The sequence below is a fragment of the Pseudomyrmex gracilis genome, unplaced genomic scaffold (genome assembly GCF_002006095.1).
Source record: "Pseudomyrmex gracilis isolate BER0280 unplaced genomic scaffold, ASM200609v1 scaffold_60, whole genome shotgun sequence".
Classification (NCBI taxonomy): Eukaryota; Metazoa; Arthropoda; class Insecta; order Hymenoptera; family Formicidae; genus Pseudomyrmex; species Pseudomyrmex gracilis.
Genome location: NW_018020644.1, coordinates 476,545 through 498,442, shown reverse-complemented (window position 1 = coordinate 498,442; position 21,898 = coordinate 476,545). Strand labels below are relative to the sequence as shown.

Sequence of the window (21,898 nt, the reverse complement as noted above, 5' to 3'; positions counted from 1 at the left end):
AGAGAGAGAGAGAGAGAGAGAGAGAGAGAGAGAGAGAGAATGAGAGTGAGAAAAAAATCATGCGTGCGCGCCATGCATACGAGTCAAAACATTTTTCCACAATTTTGCACACAGATTACCGAACGCACTCAGAACGTTTATATGTACACATTCACACGCTTATTATATATTCTCTTGCGTTTTTTCATTTGAAAAGTACATTCGCACGCAATCGAGAATGTTTTCCAGATTTGCATTTTGATAAGTAGAAAGCAGTCGAGAAGCTTACAACTTTTATAATGTAAGACAACAAAAGATATCAATACCGTGAAGTCTGCGAGCTCAATTGATTACCTCTTAAGTAACGTAAACGTCAGATCTTTTTTTACATTGCCTCATCTCTATGCGTCCCAAATATCGCACACAGGATATATTCCCAGATACAGAAAAGTTTATAATTAAAAAACATTTATAATTACACAATTTGTACGCACATATACACACACGCATAAATTATTTCATATTGCAGAAATTTATTTTTTTTGTTAATTGATCGTCACACCAGCAAATGTCACATACAATATCATCGCACAAGCACACTAATCCGAAACACTACGTACAAGACATTAATCTGAAATTCTCGTAACTATGAACTAATCTGTTCGTCTTGCGAAATGTGTATTGATAGATTGTTAAGAAAAAATTCTTATTCACCGAATGTAGCACAGAGACAAACAATAATATATATAAAAAAAAACAAATAATCGTTTTGCAGCGAAACTTACAATTTATCGTTAATGATATCGATATTTTCGATCAAGATTTCACGTGAACGCTCTCTACATTGTACAAAGTATCGTCTCCGAAAAAAAAAGAAAAAAACGTCGATCACAAATAATCTATTATCGAAGATTTCGTACATATTTCGAACGTACGATTTCTCAGACAACCTGCGCACACGCATAAAGGCGTTTATAGCGAACGTCGCGGGAATCCTGAGAGTGTATTTTTCTAAGTGCTTTGTTTCCCTTCCTTTTCCGTTTTTTCTTACTGAGATGTTATCGACAATATACCGATGGAGGCGTATTGAGAGCATGTACACATGGGACCTCGTATTTTAGACGCGTGTACCAGGCACGTGTATGTAACACGCGTTTCGGGACAGACGTAAATCTCGTTGCGCACAATTGTACTGTACTCGGCTATCTCGCATAAGTTATATTTTATTACATAGAACTATGAGAGAGAAATGATGATTGGGAGATACGATATATGAAAGAAACTCATCGTCACACTGCATCGTTTGACGCACGTTTTTTTAACGCGATACGATTTGCGGAAAGAAAGTATGAAAGAGCAACGGAGAGAGATAGATGTATGTGGAAGAATAGATGCGCGTGTGTCGGTTCGGAGAACTCATGAGACATCATGAAAATATATGATGATTTTGAGGACAACCATAAAATTTCCATAGATTCCGCTCAGAATACTGGAAGTTGCCGCAAATCTCAGTTTTCTGAATGGAATCGAGATCTTTTCGTTTCTACAGTATCTCTCTCTCTGCTTACCAGTGATCTTTGCAACTTTCCGCGGCGCGTTTTGTTTGTTTCCGATGAGTCGATCAGTTTCTTCTCATCGCGGCCCTGTTTTGTCATTTTCGACAACGACTCTGATATCGGTGCGAGAATGTAACGTCTTGGAAAAGGAAGGTGACGGTAGATCGCTCGACAAAAGGAGGATAGATATAGGACACGCGAACGCGACTTGCACACGATATATCTAGGGCGAGCTAACTGCGACTTTAGAGAGGGGAAAGGATAAAGTATTTATACATGTGGAAACCAAAAAGAAGAAAATATATAAGAAGTCTTAAAATGAAACGTACCAAATAGTGCGTGCCAATGCGCATGACTTAACTCTTAGTCTTTACGTTAGGGTATCGAACGCAGATTCGTTAAGCTGCGTTTTCTGTCGAGAAAGAGAGATGAATTACGACGAGACTGATGCTGTGGTCACCGTGTGATATGAGGATTTGATCAGACGCTCTGGTCCTTTAAGTTTTTTTCCTATTCTGTTGATATAAATATCAATCCAACGCATCAAACGCATATTAACCACAATATATAATTATTTTAATAAATATAATTTATCTGACATGAAAAACTACTTAAAAAAACGAAAGAGCGTCGTAGCGATACTGATCAAATCCGACTGTTTGAACGTAATTTATATTAACATCATTATATATCATAGTCCAGAGACGCGGCGCGAAGCTGATAGATGGCAAAATCAACGCGAAGTACTTGAAAAATGTTTCGTCCAACGAAAGCCAAGGAGTTATTCGCTAACTTGATTTGTCTTCTTAAGACTTCGTGTGTGTAAAGAAAAATTCAGTGAGAGATCGACCGACTTGGCGCAACGTTTGTTCAATGTTGTGATCGTGTGCGGAAGATTGTCGGCTTGTTCTCTCGGCTCTAGTCATTTATCGAGAAAAGTTCGTCGATGAGATAAAACTTCACAAAATGCGCATTGCGCGCGATGGAAGCAAGGATTCGGAGCCTGGGACGGTGATGTGGGGAGAGGAAAGGATTATACACGCGTAAATTCAATTATGTAATGTTGATAGATATATCACGCGCTGAGAAGATAACAAGTATTGTTTTAAAGCGTGAGGAGAGAAGACGAGACAAAATATGCAAAAATATATTTGTGTCTATCGAGTTACTAGTTTATAAATAATTTGATGTTTTTGTGTTACACGTGTGTGGGGCGCATAATCTTTGAATAAGAGGAAACTTATATAAAGCAAAAAACGGGCAATTACGCGAACGGTTCTCGACAATAGGCGCGGAAAACGCGGCATCGGCGGGAACGACCGCGAAATCGATATCTACACACATTTGTGATGAATTTGTTTGTGCCGATCAGTCGTTTCGCAACCGGTCACAACGGCATCAGATTAAAAAAAATGTGACGACTTGATATCTTGGATAATTCCGCCAGGGTGGCCTAGTTCACGCATCAACATCGGAAAATTAAATTTTCTGAACGATTCGTGGTGAATGATAAGATTATTTCATACAAAAGTTTAAAAATCATCAGAAATATCCAGACATCTTTTATATATATATATAGAAGTTTTCACATGTCATTATTTGTATAAAGTTAAAAGAAATATAAAAAAAAGCTAACACGGAGATATGTTGTTATAGAAATATTTTACACAAGGCGATTGCGCGCAATGATCATTTTTCATATCAATCGGCAAATTTCTAGCAAAATGTGAACTATGAAATAACAAATTGATACAGATATATAAAATTGAACGGAGAAGACAACATATACTGCAAAAGATTTGTCACTGATAAAAATTGAGCTTTTATTGAAGGTTTGAGCAAGAATTTAAAGCGCACGTTAAGCTAGGATAGCAAAGTTATGTTCCACTAAATGTAATTTGTGCGAGAAATAACTTCTATTTTGGTTTTTTCTTATTGCTATAGCAGAGTTCACGTAAAAACGTCGCAGCTAAAATAAAGTAGTGTAGCATAAAACTTTTATGTGTAATTCTTTTTTTATACGTGACATCAAAGATTTTTTATTAATAAAAAGATAATATTATATATTTTATATGTTGTTTCTAAAAATAATTATATCAGTTATTATCTAAAATGCGTTAAAAGTATTTATATGTCGTTTGTTTATAATGATTTGAAAAGTTGCGAAGTTTTGACGATAAATACTTCACGCAGACACAGCTTGTGTGTACTATATAGCACAAGTAGCTTCACGAGAAGCAATGTATGAATTTGATTTTGTTTGGTAAAAATGCACGAGATGCGAAAGTCTTTCTCTATTTTGTATTATTATCCCTAAGATTAGTGTTATTGACTGTAATCTTGTGCTGTAATTAATAACGTAGCTGTATTATTCATTATTCACTATGATTGCCATATTGTTGTAAAATTAGCTTATTACTACACAGCCAGTAGAAGCTATAATGTGTGACGAGTAATATATATATATATAATTATACATATATAAATATATATATAGAAATACGTATTAGTTACACTATTGCTAAGTCATACTTTTATGTATGTGTGTGCGGACGTGTGATCGAATGAATGGACGCGTATGTGTTTAGCACTTCTAGTCACGTAATCGAACCAAAAACGTAACAAAACTAAATGTCTACGCGTACATGTACGTGCACATGTATACCTGACATTGTTCGCCTGTTTGTGTTTGCATACAGCATGTTCCAGACTCGCTAAAAATATGTTTTACGAGTTTCTGAAAAGATAATAAAAAAAAAAAAAAAAACATGAAAACTAAAACATTTTCGCTATACGAATTTTCAGCAAAATATTATTTTGGCAAGTTCGGAGCATTCTGTACATACCCGAGTACAGTTGCGCGCTTTTCACATGTGACAAATGTGTAAGAGGAAAATAATCGCGATTGATCGAAACAAAGTGCAAACCAAGATCGCATCAATCTTTTATTAGAGATTGTGAATCGTAAAACTTTGTATTTCTAAATTATTTATTTTCTATCTGACATTTAATCTCTATTCGTACTTTTTTATTTTTTTACTGTCATAGTTTCGTTAATCTATTGTTTTTCTAATCTATCACGAGAAGGAAGTCGAGGATGCGGCTAGGCCGCCCTGTGGGGCTTGCGTTTACGAAAAATGAAAAGAAGACGAAACAGAGAATTTTTCCAAGAGAAAGAAACACGGCCTCCCGGTTAAAACTGTAATGACTCTAAATGCGAGGCGAGATGAAAATTTACTGTGCCGACAACAGCCGCGACATGTTCGCTATGTGCACCCTGTCACATAGAATATGCTCTCTGTCTGCCGTTATCACGGCCGAAAGCGAGCGAAATGCTGTAACAACGTATAATTATAATTATAGTGTTATATCGTAATTATAATGAGATTAATGGTAATTATTATAACACACTGATAAAGATAACTAAAAAAAAAATGAAGTGGATGATAATGTTTAATTGACGATCAATAATCAAGAAACACACTGCATTTCATGATGCATTCATAGTTTAATAATCATTATTTGATTTTTCGTTGTGAAAGAATAATGTGTAAGAATCTTATTGAGATATGATCGGGAGGAGAGAAAGGGCGAGCGTTATAAAAAAAAAAAAAGAATAAAACCTCTCATTATATAAAGTTACTACCATGGAAAACCTTTCATTATATAAAATTATTATGTAATAATTGTGTGTCCATACACATCTTAAAATGTCAGAATAAACTAATAACGAAAAACTTTACTTATCTTTGCTTTATTATTTCTATTGCAATAATATATTGTCCATCACGCCAAGAAAATTGTTTTTTTTTGCGGTTACAACAATTGCAAAAATAATTTCTCATCCTTTACTTCTCCAAAATTTTTATAAACAAATGAAAATCTTATCGCGTTGCCAAGTAAACGGAGATCGACTTCGAAGTTTGGTTGGCGCAATAATAAAGAAATACAATCATAACCCTACATCCTCGAATTTATTTGACTAATTAAGATACGTACTACAGGAATTTTGCGTAGTCTGTGGTGACGCGCATATTTCTCTCTCTGTACACGAGATTTTTTAATTTATTCGATTCTTTGAACAGTTATAACATGTATCAGAATTCGCGATGGAGTGTGCAAACATTCACGATGCTGTTCTATACCTGATATGAGTTCAACAGGTGATAACAATATGTTGCACCAGATGATTCATCATGTCACCAAGTCATTCGCATCCTTTCAAGACGCTTTGCGTAACGTTACTGGTATTTATATTATATCACAATTTTGGTTATATTATGTAATAAAATTTTTATTATATCTCTATTACTTTTTATATAAGTCAATAAAACTAGTTGTTCAAGAAATATAGATTATTCTAATTGTAAGAGAGTGTATACGATTTTATCAATTCTAATACATTAAGTGAGAATAAATGAGTGAAATATATTCAGATAATACTCGCGTTAATCGTCTCTCATCCCGAAAGTGCCACCGCGCATTTTTATCCTTACGTATCGGAATTTCAATATACTCCCGAATATCATCCATCGAGAAATCCCGACTGCACATCGCGATGGTTTCGACACGAATTCAACAAGATGCAATTCGAGCACAACAAACATCAACATTTTTCACTCAATCAAGATCGCCCGAGAATCGAAATAAAGGCTGTCCTGGCTCGCTGTTCAAAAACACGAAACAAAATGTAAGAACAACAATACAAAATTAACTCTTAATCAAATTTACACTAAAATGTGTTACAAATATATAATAATAATTTTTTTTATAGTGAAAAAGTATTCCATAAACATAGAAAACCAATAGAAAAGTGTAGAAAAAAAGTGATTATTAGCATGAAAATTAATAATGTTGGAAAGGTAATCACATTATAGATTTGCCAACCTTACGTATAATTTCATATTTCAAATGATCATAAAATTACTTTTGTCTTATTGTTTCAAATTTGTTCTTACTTATAACTATACAATTGTAAACAAATATTTGTGTGCAAAAATATTGTTGTTTTATTAGACAAATACGCGGGAAGAATTTGTATTAGTTGATCATGTAGTGGATCTGGCAACAATGCATAAAATCCGGCTGCACAATCCGTATGTTATAAAAATCCGGCAGGAATCTCTGATGCATTTATATGAACTGAGATTTCAAGGCGTAAGTATGTGCATTATTCTGTTATCAAACTAATTTACACAAAATAGAAGATAGTAGATAAAAAGTATTTGATAAAACATTTATTTTTAACAAAGTGCATACAAATTTTCCTGATAATTTATCAATTTAAGTTTGTTAGTAATTTATTGATTGTTGACAACACAGTTTTTCCACTAACGCGATCTAAATTATCCACGCCTGATACATCAGTATTACATATTAACTACTGCTAAAAAAAAAAAAGATATTTTTATTTTCATCATATCAAATCGTTACGACCAAGGTTATCAATGCAGAGGCAAGAGAAGAAGTCATTAACAATCGTCGAGGAAACTTTAGCGGATGTAATGACGGTTTAGATAACCCGACTTGCGGTGCAATGTTAATTAACGGAGAGCCGATACCATTTAGTCAAGTAAGATAGAAAAGAAATTGGATGCGATATCGTTTCGTTTCACAATCATATAATTAGGTCAAAATATTCTACTTAGTGAAAAAAAAAAAAAAAAAAATAAAACAAGCTCGCGACAGCGTCGTTTGTATGTTAAATTGACCAAACCGTTCTGAGAGAGCCATTTAATTAAACTTCATTCAAGTTATATCGTATAAGAGCCGCGCTTGTACACACAAGATGACGATTTCAGGGTTTCTGCTGTTCTTGCGAGGACGCGTCGCACGCCAGAAGTTTCCATTCAGCTAAGTTAAACTACTATCAGCGAGACGATAGCGCAAACAGTGCTCGCAACAGGTCCGAGTCGAGCGCGAATTTATTTGACAATCCGAAGGCACAACGCCAAATCGAAACGAGTGAAAACGAGAAACAGAACCGCTACGTTGAGTCGGAGAACGCGCGAAGACGAGTAACGAGCCGCAATATTTCCGCTGTTAATGGCCCACTTGGCGAACGTGCGCCACCTCTTCGGAAAGATCAAGGGAAACTGCTTAGAAACAATTCGGTCCGACGCGGATCCACTCGACCACTCGAAGAATTCTCTCACGTGGAGAATGCAGATCGCGCGCAAACACTCGCAGCAAAGAACGTGTTTTTCGATGCCGCGCCAAACGAAGGGAAGATCGAAGCCTATATCGATGTCGTGTACGAACAGGCTATGAAGAAAAGAGCCATGAAGCAAGAGAACAAGAGAGATGAAAACACTTCTCAAAACTCAATTACGAAATTACCGAAGCTAAAAAGTGAACAAAAGTTCGGGAAAATGTACGATGAAGTGGATAATCGGAAATTTCTCGAGATAGCAAAGAAGAACAATCAGTCAGTGAATTTTTCAGGAAGTAAAATTCACGGAGAAAATGCGAGAAATCGATTCAGCAGCGCAGCTTGGTCGGAAAATACTTCAGATTGCGCATCGACTTCTTTCTCGGCAATACATTCGTCGCAAATTCCGGAAGAGAGTCGACTCTCGAAACATACGAGCAAGAATGCGTTTTCTACTAACAGAAGTCTCGCCACGACTGCTCAATTTCTCACTTCACCTGGATTTCCGTTCGAGAGCCCCGCCAATAGAAATATTAATTACGCTGTTACGCCGTCGATGAAATCAAATGGTTTTGAGGAGGACGTGCTCGCGCTATTATCGAAAATTGTGAGCGAAACACGTTCCTCGACGGCGAACGAAGAACAACGATATAAATTTAGGGCACCGCAGAACATCGCGGATAATGTTGCATTGAAAAATGCTCCGACCGCGAGAGAGAACTTAAGTGCGGCCGCGATTCGAAATGATAATGCGAGCGGCGAGAGAGGAACATCGGAAAATGCTAATGTATCGACGCGAATCTCGACTGCTCCCGCTTTTACAAGATTACGAAATCTTTCTTCTTTCACTGGAGTTTCGAGGCTGGAAAAATTATCCGTTTCCACCGCTCGTCTCGGGAATAAATCATTGACGAAAATTCTCGAGTCAAGAAACCGCAGTTCGTTACCTGCGAACGAGGTACAGGGATTCTCCGACGACTTTGCGAATTTGTACGAGAGTTGGGAATCACGTAGAATTTACAACTCGCCAGAGTCAAGATCGACACACGCGGACTTGAAAAACAGTTACAAATTCCGAAAACCGTCAAAAGGCGCGGGGAAGTTTCGCAGCGACAAAGATAACTTGGAACACTTTGGGAAGTCGTTAACACCTGGCAAATTGATAAAGAAGAAGCAGCAACACGCGCCACCGAGTTTCGAACGTGATAAATTTTCGAATAAATTTTCTTCCGAGAGACGTTTTCGAAAACGTCTTCGAAGACATCTTCGAGCTGAGAAAAAAGACTCGCGCTCTTTCGATATTCAAAGAGAAAATGAGAACTCGCAACACGAGACGCAAGTCTTTGTAGATTATCCTCCCAATGTAGTTCATTCCAAACGCAGGTCGGAGAATAGAAGAGAAAATGGTAATCTGAAAAAACAAGTGATTTTGGAACCCGGCTATTCCTACAGGAAGAAAGTCCGGCCCACGGAGAGCGATAATCCATTTCTCTTCAACAAAGACGACAAAGAGAGCAACGTCGATAAGCGGATCGAAGACAAGTTCGCGCGAATAAGCAACGTCCTGAAAGAAGACTTCGAGGCAAGAATTATTCAAGAAACTCCACAGAATTCCGGAACAGCTGCGAAGAGCGAAGTCGCAAAAGTCGATGTCCCTAAAACTCCGAATGAACTTAGAATAAACAATGATTTGTTTTTGCAAAAAGTCGGTGACAAGTCGGATGAGCCGGCTGCGAATCGACGCGATCGAGTAACGCGGCACGAGTATCCTGCCGAATTGATCAGCACACCTCTGCGATCGATGAACAAAAGTTTTCTCGCAACCGCGGAATTCAACCAACTTTTCTTACCAACGTCTGCTCTCTTCAAACCGGAAGTAAAACTATCTCCTACTGTCATCGGTCCCTTTCTGTCACCGCCAATTATAAGAAAGTCCGAACACAATGTTTCGAAGGAAGTTAACTTCAATAAACCAGAGCGAACTTCGCCAAGCAGTCGGAAACAAGAAGACTTTCGTTACACCGAGAGTTCGCTTCTTCAAAATTCGGAGAATAATATGGACGAGTCTTCGGAAAAGTTGCAACAGAATAAAGAAGAGATCGCCGAGCTGGTGGATCGAATCGTGAGGCAGTACGCGGCATATACACCCGTCATGCCGGGCATGCCGACTTTCGACGAGATCACGGAAGCGGAAACACTGCCGCTTGAAGAAGAAACAACCGCCACTCAGCTTACGACGACACTAGCGACGACTACCAAGATCACGGACGTGGCTTTCCGACCTTCGATACGTCCCTTGCAAACGACGTCGCTCTCGGAAGAGCTGCACGAAGAGATCTCTTTGGACGACGAGACGGAAGTGACGACAACTGGCGGAGAAACGACGATCCCTAGACGAAAATTGCAAACTGAAAGATCCAACGTGAAAGTCGCATCAGCAAAAACGCGGAAAATGTCGAACAGAACCGAGAAAAGTAAAAACCTTGCCAAACGTGTTACAAGCTTAAAAGTAGCGGATGCTGTAGAAGAGGATCATCCGTGGTATCGTACGACGAAAATGCAACAGATAATTACGGCAAACAGTTCCAAGTTTTTCCAGACAGCTAATAAAACAAAGAAGCAGCACTCGAAAGTAGATTATCTTCAAAATTCTTCTTCGGGACGGACCGCGTCGACAATAGTTTCTCTCGGCGTCGCGGACGACGCTGATTTCGCGCAGACGAGAAGCAAGAGATCGGACTTTATCCGAGAGTCGAGTGATTTCCCGGTCTTTTACGATTACGAAGAAGGAGATGAAGAGAATCGACAGAGCAGAAGAGCGGTTCTGGAGAAAAACGAAGAATTTCCGAATATGACGGAGTCAACTGAATTACAGACTCGAATGGGAAAAAGATTAGCCGGCGAATCTCTTCGGCATAGCTTTGAAAGTCGGGACCGAATAGAAAAACACAATATTACACTTCGAGACGGTATTGCGCGTAACGTCAAGCTTCGTCGTGCCGATCTTAACGAGCGATATTTCACCTCGGACGTGCAAAAAGATGAACGCGAGAAGAATGCGCGAGAAAGCCTGAAGAACTTAACTTCTCTGAGACCACATAACGTGAATAATAACGCGAATGCTAAATTTGACGAGGACATTTCTCCGAGAAATCGCGAAACTGTGTCGGTGTCGAAAGGTCTTTCCGGATTGTCGCGCGCAGAACTGGCGATCGATCGGAAAACGGCGGAGAAACGCGCCTTCGGCGAGCGAGCGGTGCTCGAGATCGACGGGTTAGTGATGGCGCGAAAAATCGCGGCGAACTTGTCGGGAAACGCAAGAACCGCGAGTGCGAACGATTTGTCGAATCGTCGTGCGGAACCGCAGGAGGAGTCGACGAGCGCGATATTACGAGGTTGCGCAAAAAGCCTCAGGGACCGAGACAAGAGTCACGGAGCGGATACTGTCGTTCACAACGCGAAATTGATGATGGCGGACGACGATAAAGGCGACACGCGAGATCTCAACGTCGCGGCTAAAAGTATCGACAAAAAGACTCGGCCGTTGCTGTATTTTGTCGCAAAACAGCGGGGGCGTGAGAACGTGAGAAAGATTAATGAAAATCCCGCGGATTTTCGAGTGCGTCGCGTTTCCGGAGGGAAAGAATATCTTCGACGCTCTCGAGACAAGGTGTACGATACTATCCGCAAAATGATCGAAAAGATCAAGAAGATGAGAGGAAAGTCATCATCGATATTGGGCAAGACGAATATCGGCAAGAATATCGCGGGAAGAAAGGAACGTGCCGATCGATCGTCGGCGAATTGGCATCGATCAGGCAGACGATTACTGTCGAGTAGAAAATCTGTCTACATCGAGAACGATGAATATTACGAGGACGATGAAAACGAGACGGACGGAGAGAATGACTCGACGAGCGGTAATGAAGCTATTGCCAGAAGGGATGATTTATCGGGCTTCGGGAATCAACCTGGCCTACGCGAGGATCAAGATTCACGGAAATTGGTGGCCGTGACGGATCGATCGGCAAGCGAGAACGCCGCGAGCGCTGCAAAGGAAAGAACGGCGGCTGGCGATGCCGCGATAATCTCCGATGATCTTCGAGCGGTTAAAATATCAGAAGCTCCTTTCGAAAACGAAGACGCGCCTGTTATCAAAAACACTGCCGACAACATCTTTGAGCGAGGAAAAAACCATTTCGATGATTTTAAAAATGCTTTACAAAACTCTGAAAACTACGAAGAAGAAGTCGACGAAGAGCCACTTTCGTTTCGCGAAGAACAGATCAACGGAGATAACACACAAGATGAATCTCTTTATGAAACTCCGTCGATAGTTCCAACAGAACCAACTACAGACTTTCCTACCGTAATCGATCAAAATTTATCGAGTACAGAAACATTTCACAGTATAGCGCGAAGCTCATCAAAAGATGAGGGAAGCATCAAAATTTCATTAACTGGAAGGATCCAAGTGAATGGCGCTTTCAATCAAACGTCAGTGCTGATAAGCTTTGACGCCATACCTGATAGATCTCCAATAACACAGTCTTTAACTTGGACAGAATTGTCGAACGTTACAAGCGAAGCCACTGTCATTAATCTCCCTTTCAATGACTCGAACGCGTTTGATCTCTCGTCCATAACCGAGCGCGCGAATGACGAAGCAAATAATCCATCAGACATGATACCGGGTGCGAATGAAGAAGCCGGCAAGACAAATACGAACCAAGTTGCGATAAACTCCCGCGAGAAGTTTTTCCATTTGGCGCGAAGAAGAAGCGGGGAGGAGAGAAGAGGAATTGAGAAAACGGATCCTTCTCAAATCGAGAAGAGATTGGACAAGTATAACTCGAACTCGGGAACGGCCAAACAGGTATTTCCAACAGATTACTCGAAGCCGTCGATGGTGCCGCGCGACAAAATGGACAGGACGAATGTCAGAGGGAAGTCTTCCGAGCGACTCGACGAAGCGATCGACAAATTGGATCCTCCTTCATCCGCCAGTTCGGTTCCCCGCTTTCCCAACATATTAGGATCCGTTCTGGTGAGCAACGACAGCTTGAAAAATTCAAACACGACCGAGGAATTGCGATATCGAATCGATACCTCTTCGATCAAAGCGAATCGATCTTGTTCGAAAAACGATCGTTCGAGTACACTTCGCGTTGTACCGTTGTTGCGCATCAAAATCGAAAACCCGACGAACATTAAGAGAAACAAGACGAAATGTTGTGAGGATTCGCGGAACACCACTTCCGGCGGTTGCTACGGTATGCCCGTGACCGTTCGGGAACTCGAACTTCCCTGGACGACTTCGCGCGAGTTGCAAACTTGGAGTAATTATCGCGACAGCGATCCCGTGAAAACTTTTCCTCCCGCAATCCCCGAAGCGACTGCAAACCAGAATATGGAAACTACAAAGTCCACGTTATCAGCACCGAACATACTTGAAACCACGACTACTTTTACGAACGAAACGCTTTCTACCGGAACATCGTGCAATGAGTGTAACGACGAGTCGAGTAACGCAATTCGCATCAAGAATACGATGGCCATCGTGAGATTCATGATGAAGTTGCTGAGAATCATCACAGAGCACGAGGAATCTCCTTGTTCTCGAACTCAGATAGGAGAGACATCGATTCGTGTGAATAACGTGGTTGTCAACGTGTCGAGTCAAAATCGGAATAGCGTTGGAAAGCAGAGAAATGTTACCGATAAGATAATGATGACATCAGAGGATCTCACGAGCGCTGAGTGGCAATCGACGATCACGGAAAACATTCGCGAGAAATTGTTACCCTCGAATGACGGTACTTTTGAGTCCTTTACTGAAGCACCGACTACGTCCACCTTGCCAACCTCTTCCGATAAGGTGTTCAAGGACGAAAAACCATCCACGCTCTTTGAAACTACCACGAGAAAGGAAGTACACGTCTCCGCTTCATCGAGCACTTCTCCCGAGTCCTTTCTATTTTACGATCCCGTACAGAAGTCGCCTCGCAAAGACGCGTCTCGGAAAAATACAAGCGTCGATGCGGCGGATGTGAAACAAAATTCAAACGTCTCTTTTACCGGTCCAAAGGAAAATTCGGGTGAAAGAAAATCTCGATTGGACGATAGCCAAACAAATGGTTCGTCTTCGCGGCTACGGAGAAGAGATCGAAGTTCCGTCGATCGACTTCGCTTCGACAAACAAGAAATTGCTTCCACGACAAATTTCATAAAAGATAAAATCAAATCTTTCCGGGAAGACTATGTAGCGAAGAATAAAAGTGTCGCTAACGATACCATCAGACCGATACGTTCGCGCGATACTTTACAAGAAATCGGCGTTTTAAAAGAGGACAAATCCGAGTTCAAGAGATCGAAACAAACCGAAAAGACAAGAGTATCAGATCGGCAGGCCGCGAGAACGAAATTGCTTAACAGGTCCACGGGAAGAAGTGCCTCGGGAGATTGGATCGGGGAACATCGGGCGGTCACACGGCAACTGCCGGTCGATAAGAAACTCCGGGAGTCGCGCGAAGTAACGGGCGGAACTGCAACGCCGGAAAAAGTCGTATTTCGGCGTGTCCGCGGTAAGATTAACTGTCCCCGTGACCCAAATCTCGGCGAGAAAGATTCATTTAAGATCGAGGGACAACACATCGCCGGAAGAGATAGCATGGCAAAACTTTTAACCGATGACGCTTTATCCATCAGCGAAGGATTAAGTTCGTCGGAGAAAGCAGATTTCTCGAAAAGAGGAAAATCGATTCGATATTTATCCATCAGTGATAATACTGACGCATCTAAAGTTAACGAAAAAATAGCGGAAAAACGTACGAGGTCTGTCATATAGAAATTAACTTAAAAAAATATAAAATTAAAAATATAAAATATAAGAAATATAAAATTAATTTTTTAAAAACTATGCACAATGTATTTTATTCTATATTATTTTTATAAAACAAACTTGTACATTTCTTGATAAAATGTTTCACGTAATTAGTCATGTTACATGACAGATCGTAATTTCAAATTGTCTCATAGTGCTCCGGGCAAGAAACGCGATGTCGGCGAACGTCGCGATTTCCAGAAAGATAATCGCGTATTTAGAAAACGGCAAAAGATTCCGAAAAAGAAAACAAAATGGCAGAAAAAGAAGAAAAGAAAGAAGGGTGCTCAAAGAACGAAAAATATATCCGGGGCTAGAAACCAACAATTTGGAAGACATTTATTAATGATGTCTCCCGAGCAAGAATCCGGATATGATGCCGATGACGCTGTGGCGCGACTTTTGAGACGCTACAAAAATGTTGAAAACACGAAACGCCATGAGGACGGAAGTCGAACGGTCGATGGATCGGAAGTCGACCCCGTTCGAGCTCAAATCCGGGGTGGTCAAGATTGCACGGATCGCAGACACCCGCCGAATATCGATGCGGCCAAATATCTGGAGTCCGCGCATTGTTTGCGCTTTAGTGATTTATGGTAGGTCGCCATGGGGATTTAAGGGGATCGCAACTCGAACCGTGATTCATGTTGAGAGCATCACGTTTGTTTCATCGCGGAAAGAGCTGAATGCGAATTTTTTTTCGCGTTTATTAATTCAAAATTTAAAGAGAGAGAGGAAAAAATAAATGATGAAAATTTAAAAAGGTGATAAATTAAAACTGCGGTAATATACTGGAAGAATAAATGTGGTTCTGCACGAATAAACTGCAATATAAAATTAATCGTAAAAAATACATATTTTTTCAATTTGTTACTAAAAATAACAGCGCTATTTCAGCCAATCGTTACGGAAAGGCCGTTGTGTTTTATCAATCAAAACAATTTATTTTAAAAAATTACGAAGCCACAAAATACAACCATGCGTAAACCACATAGAGGTAGTGTAAGTTATTAAAAACATTAAAATAGTGGTCAATAGTTTTCTATCATTTATTTTCTGTTTTTACACTGTAATGTACGATAACAATTGCAGATTCTAGACACAACAAAAGCAAAGATGTAGTGCTTTGTTACCCGTTTTCAATAGTCTCTGCAATTGGCATTGCCGCAAATTAATTAACAAACAATCGATATATATATATATTTTGTATAATTTTATATTTTATTTGCCATATTAAAACAATTTATCTACGTATTCAAACTGACTCTTTCACGATGCCAAATGTATAATTATAAATTTATTGTTTGTTATCAATTGCAACTTCTCTTTCTAAAAGAGAAGTTTGCAAGAAAATAAACGTCAGAGAATTCTACAGGTATTCCGTATATCAGTTGAAAGATCCCATCGTCGAGCACACGGTATACCTTCAGGTTTATGAAAAACGCGCCTTAGCGAATGGATCGACTTACTGGAAAGATCTCACTGGAGATTTCGTAGTCAGGTGAGCAAGTCTCGTGGTTAAATGTGCATCCGACTCTATATTCGAAGCGGTTCGATAAACTTCACGCTAGACAGGTCGTTTATGCCATCAGATTGGGCACGTTCAACAGGCACCACAGAGGAAGCCGAGATACAATCGCTTTCTCCTACAAGGAAGTGAAAACGTCGCGACGGGAGGAAAAGGAGGTTCCTAATTTGGATGTCGTTCGCGATCGTCTTTTGGTGCCATCGTCGGTGACATCAAAAGGTTCCGGATATCCTGTCGAAGGTACATCGAACTCCGGGCACGTTTTCAATATCTTCTCTCTCAAAAGTCGGTATTTTATATCGCACTTATACAACTTGATTTGATTTATAATTAAAAAAAAAAAGAATTTCGAGATCGCATTTTCTTTAAGATTCGTCTAAAACGTAGAAACTGTAAAAAAAGAATCGGACGAGTATCTCGTGGTACCGGCAAGTAGCATCAACGAGTACGGGAACGAGTGCGACAAAGCGGGCGTAGGATTCGCGGCGTTCGCGAAGCAACCAGATCGGTGCGGACGTGTCCGTGGAACCTGTTTGAAAAATCAGCCCCTGGCCTTCCGTAGGCACGACGTGGTACGTATGACAGGTGCAATAAATGAAACAACACTGGAAATAGCCTGTCCTCGGGCTATCTGTGGGCGTTGCGTCGTGTAAGCGAGCGCGCGCGAGACACGCTTTAAGTGCGCCCGCTCGTTCGTTCGCTGTGTAACATGATTTATCGCGCACGAATTTAATACTTATATCGCAAAACGTTGCGAAGGGATATTTGTCCCGGCGACGGGCACGGACAGTCGCATACAAATCGCTCGTCGGGAAAGAGACAGCGCGGATTTTTATATATCGCGTTGGCTCTGTGATATGCGAAACGAGGAATCCGAATCGTTCCGTCGCGTTTGGACAAAATACCGAATTTGTCTCGCGCACGTAAATGTGTGTCCGTAGCGATTGCTCGAAACTGCGAACCCGTTGTTACGTTATGAATTATTGTGCCGCGGAATTGCGTTCTCTTTCTCAATTAAATCGTTGTAATCGCAAAACGACACGTTACATCGACATTCTCTTTTTAGCGCGTCAATTGAATTTTATTTAATTTTGGATTTTATATTTTTTATGATGACTAGCACAACACAGGCGCGCGCTACGAGCACGCTGTTATTGTTTTTATTTTAACGTGTTGTGCCAGTAAACACAACCTGTCACCGTGATGACAGCTAGTATATATATACGTCTTACAAACCATATAATACACATGATGTACATATGAGACATGTCAGAAATAACGCATGAAAATCAAACTCAAAAACTAAAGGAAAGGAGAGTGGAAAAACAATACGTGACTAAAGTCACGTGTCTTCAAAACCGTGACTAAAGTAAGGTCACGTGACAGGGAAAAGAGTAAAAAAGAGAATATTATATATATTATATATAATATTTTATATCTATATATAATACACACACACACACACACACACACACACACACACATATATATATATATATATATATATATATATACCGTAATCACGTGACTAAAGTCCCCGCCGCGGTCGCGCGACCGAGGTCAGTAACCCGCCGCGGTCGCGCGACTGAGGTCAGTGACCCCGCCGCGGTCGCGCGACCGAGGTCAGTGACCCGCCGCGGTCGCGCGACCGAGGTCAGTGACCCAGCCGCGGTCACGCGACCGAGGTCAGTGACCTTACTGTAGTATGTATATAATACATATAATACAATATAAAGTATAATATTATAAATATATAATAAATTATACGTATAATATATATTATTTAATGTTATATATAATATAAATTACGTATACGACGTATAATATAAGTCACGTTACTTTAGTTACGTGTTGTTTTTCTACTTTTTTTGTTACGTGACTTTACTTTAGTCACGTTTTTAATTTTCTCCGCGTATAAGACGAACTGTCAAAATCGCTTTTCTGTCATTATTTACTCTCTCGATTTTACCGATTTGATTCGACTCGATTCGACTCGATCAATCAATCAATAGGAGGATTTTATATTTGTTTTAATTATATTTTTTAAAAATATTAAAGATGATTCGAGAGAGACAAATTTAGAACGATTAAGTATCGTTTGTCAGAATTCGTTTGTCAGATTCGCGCGAACTGTAATATGTCAGAGTCGAAGTTTATCAGCGAAAACAGACAACGACGTCACAAACGTATGTCGGAAACCACCTCGTGTTCCCGCGAACATTTCCGTCGGTCGGCGGAATCGAAGGTCGAGCAACTGTTCGATCTAGTGTCACGTGTCGACAGGAAGCTCGCGCGGCCGGGCGACCTGGTTGCTACTTCTTGAGCAATTTCGCATCCGTGCCGAGCGAGCCCATCAAGTACAGCGCAAACGGAAACGGAAGTCGCGAGTTTCTCGCTCTGGAGTACCATTCGCCGCACGTGTCTGCGATTGACATCGAAGTCAGGGCGAGTTACAATGCCGCCCTCGTAAGTGGGTAAGTTTTGAGAGGAGCGATACCTCGCCTGCCTCGAATTAGAACACTAAGATTAACCAACTCTAATCAGTTCGCTCATACACTTCTCTCTAATTTCATTCAAAATAAATTCTAACCAGCATTTATCAAATAATTTATATTTGACTAATGAATAGTTTTCTTTACAAGTTTATTATATCTCAATCTTCTTACGTAATTAAAAATATTTTAGTTATAATTTGAACTTTTTCAACATACAAGTTTAATTTACTTTACAAAATCTCAGATCTTTCGGTCGTATCAGTAAAGTTTACGTGGACAGCACGGCACTTGATCATACTGTAGTTACGGTCGTTATAACCAACACGGGGCTAACTTCGATGTTCTATCGGTCAAAGATCACCGACTGTCCTGATGGACTTTCGGAATCCTGGGTAAATGTTACGTTTCCTAGGAAAATAGTTCTACCTCAACGTGATCAAACAGTGAGCTTGAATCTCTACGGCGAGCTGTCCATAAGCGAGTTTTACTGTTCTGGTAAATATAGCGATCTAAGCGATGATCTTTTATTCGTTTTATGTAAACTGATTTTATATACGCATCTAGTCTGATAAAAACAAAGCGTGTAACTTGTTTAGTCTCGATTCGTGTTGTTGGACGCGACTGTTATCGTTCTGGCATGCGTAAAATACATATGTATATGCGAGAGATCGTATGTGCAAAAGTTGCATGCGCTCACGTTTTCAGTGCAACTGGAGAATCGTATCGGAGAACTGGTGGCCAGCAGGAGGATAAAGATACGAAAAATGGATCGTTGCTCTTGCGTACTGCACTGCTTATGCGTGTGTGTTGGCGACACGCGTGGCACAGACTGCCGACCGATATCCCCCGAGCTTTATCACGCCGCGGGATTTCGCGGTCCTGTTCCCCCGGCCACTCACGGCATTTTCTCAGACACAAAAGTAGATGTAATGCTCTTCGTCGTCTCGTTGATGTTTCTTTTACTTTTCATGGGTAAGTTTTCATGAGCAAGTTTTAGTAAACACAATAAACAACTTTTTTATTTAGTAGGTTAATATTTTTTATGTTTTTTTCTCAACAAAATCTTAAAAATTATTCTATTTTAACGTCACATCTTCTGGTTTTAATATTTATGCGACGATGGCACATAAATATTAAAACATCCATTTTTCTCGCAGGTTTATTGAAATGGATCATCGGTCTACGCTCGCCGGCCGTCGGACGCTGGGGTCTGGATTCTTTGCTGGAGTGCAGAAGAATGTCGGAGTACTTGGAGCGAGAATTAAAATGTAAATGCGTGGTGACGGACGAGCACGGCGCACCGGTGCATCCTGAAACACGGAAGAAAACCGTCAGAATATGCAGCAGGTGAGAATACAGTAAGTAAACATATCAACGTACACTTAGTACGCCACACGATCCGCGAAATGTTGTGTGTTTCTTAGAAAAACGGAATTCTTCCTGAACGCAACGTTTTTCCTAATCTTTCCATTCGCGGTTTGCTGCTATCGTTTCAAGAAGTTGTTTCGGATCAGCCGAAGACGCGATTCGGACAAATCTGAAGTAAGAGTACCTTTTTTTTTCGTCTTTATGCGTGTCTTAAACTAAAATCTCGCACTGCGAAAACTTTTCACGCCTTTTGTTGCGGCACGTGTCGCGTCTTTTTGTCTAGATCAGTTCGACGAACGATAAGACCGAGCGTCCGGAAACGATCTGTGTGAGCACTTATGGCGATAACCGAGACTCGCAAATGGAAGCCGAGGACACTAAGTACGTGATAGACGAACTGAAGAAGTCTGAAGAAGTGTTACGCAATCACAGTAGAAGTGGAGTAAGTGATGACATAAAAAATCACGATATATCAAGCTGCTCTTGAACTCTGATGAAGCGAATTAAAATGTCTACAAAAACATTGGTGAATAAAAATGACACTAACGCGATTCAAATTTGAAAAATATTTTCAGGAATTTTCAGGAATCGCGATATAATTTGCCAGAATATAATTCAGTACGTTAAAACGCATATAATAGAAGGTTTTTTTTTGTTTTTACCAGCGGTGTTAATTACACCGTTTTTGCGCGGAAATAATCACACATTAGTTTTGATTATCTAGAATTAAGGACACACTCTCCGAGGATCGTATTTGGAGATCCAATTTATCGTTCGGGCTCCGAAAATGGAACGTATGTGTACACGCAGAGAGATTAGAGAGATTAGAGTGGCGCAGGCGGAGATTAGAGCCTCGGATATGTGTAAAATATAGGAAGAACATAAACGTGAAAACGCGCGTCCGCGTTCGCGCGAGCCTCGAACAAACGGTGCGGTACGTGACTCCAAAATGGCAAATGGGATACGACGACGATTGGGCCCGATAGAAACGATATTTCATCCGTGAATATATGTGCGATCCGCCATTCGTCACGAACGCGACAATAAAGTAGACGTTATTGTCGCAAACTGTTGGCACATAGAATTGCGAGCGAAACGCAAGATGCGCCGTTCTATTAATTTTAGCATTCTTTCAACAGTTGAATACTTTCTGATTTATTATTGTTTGCGGACGCTAAGAGCTATTTATCGAAATGGACAGAGAGAGAGAGAGAGAGAGAGAAAAACGTGACGCGAATAATATCGTTGTAATTTTCTTATTTCAGAGAAACCGCTGCGCAAAACAATGCCGTTCACACCATTAACACCGTTCCGAGAGCACGGAAATAATTCTACTTTAATTGCTATAGAAATTCGAAGAATCGTCTTGACGTATTTTCGACGAAAGATATATTTTTGTAATTAATTACCGTTTAGATTGTTGTTGTGACGTATGAAATGTGTAATGTATATTATGAAATACTATATAGTCAATAAAATGTACGTAACAGTTATTATCGTGAATTATCATCATATAATATGGCACATTGCCAGCTTCCGAGTTTATATATCAAAGCGCTTTGCTTTATAATGAAAAATGTAATTTATAATATAACTCCCCCCTGCGCACACACACATACACACACACATACAGGGTGAAGATGCGAGAAAAGGGAGAGGCATACAAGGAGAAACCGAGAGTCCACGAGAGTTATGCGCAATGCGGTTGTGCCGCAAGACTCGGGGAATTTGTGACCGCTTCCGGCGGATATCTACGGCGCGGGTGGGTGTATTCCGGGTCTAACCTATTTTTTCGTTGAGTACTATTTATGTACACCATCTGGATGTAAATATTCATGTGGGACGCGCGCGCATTTACCATGCATTGCGTTCTCCTAGCTGCGGCGAATCGAAATAAATGCTCGTCTCGCGCGGGCTAAACTTTCAGCCTGCGCGAGA

At 40.4% G+C, this 21,898-nt stretch overlaps 2 protein-coding genes across 2 annotated transcripts; both read left to right on the top strand.

Annotated features, from left to right (window-relative positions):
- The first annotated feature begins 6,315 nt into the window (after positions 1–6,315).
- LOC109854117 lies at positions 6,316–16,750 on the top strand. The gene is made up of 8 exons (XM_020426908.1): positions 6,316–6,397; positions 6,552–6,692; positions 6,976–7,107; positions 7,337–14,520; positions 14,725–15,165; positions 15,945–16,070; positions 16,162–16,337; positions 16,500–16,750. Exons 1-8 carry the CDS (start codon positions 6,374–6,376, stop codon positions 16,748–16,750), a joined length of 8,475 nt encoding a protein of 2,824 aa, XP_020282497.1. The 5' UTR covers positions 6,316–6,373.
- Positions 16,751–18,239: 1,489 nt separating this feature from the next.
- LOC109854151 lies at positions 18,240–21,382 on the top strand. Its single transcript, XM_020426978.1, has 7 exons — positions 18,240–18,571; positions 18,837–19,087; positions 19,298–19,564; positions 19,750–19,939; positions 20,017–20,134; positions 20,244–20,402; positions 21,226–21,382. The coding sequence occupies exons 2-7, from the start codon at positions 18,931–18,933 to the stop codon at positions 21,262–21,264; spliced, it is 930 nt and encodes a 309-aa protein (XP_020282567.1). The 5' UTR covers positions 18,240–18,571; positions 18,837–18,930; the 3' UTR covers positions 21,265–21,382.
- Positions 21,383–21,898: the final 516 nt, after the last annotated feature.

Excerpts from the sequence above, each read along its gene's own strand:
- LOC109854117 (XM_020426908.1), top strand. The coding sequence starts at position 6,374 with ATGAAAATTAATAATGTTGGAAAG. Across the intron at positions 6,693-6,975 it reads ATGAACTGAGATTTCAAGGC|GTTATCAATGCAGAGGCAAG; the intron begins GTAAGTATGTGC and ends GTTACGACCAAG. Across the intron at positions 7,108-7,336 it reads AGCCGATACCATTTAGTCAA|GGTTTCTGCTGTTCTTGCGA; the intron begins GTAAGATAGAAA and ends TGACGATTTCAG.
- LOC109854151 (XM_020426978.1), top strand. The coding sequence starts at position 18,931 with ATGTTCTATCGGTCAAAGATCACCGACTGTCCTGATGGACTTTCGGAA. Across the intron at positions 19,565-19,749 it reads GTTTCTTTTACTTTTCATGG|GTTTATTGAAATGGATCATC; the intron begins GTAAGTTTTCAT and ends TTTTTCTCGCAG. Across the intron at positions 20,403-21,225 it reads GCAATCACAGTAGAAGTGGA|AGAAACCGCTGCGCAAAACA; the intron begins GTAAGTGATGAC and ends TTCTTATTTCAG.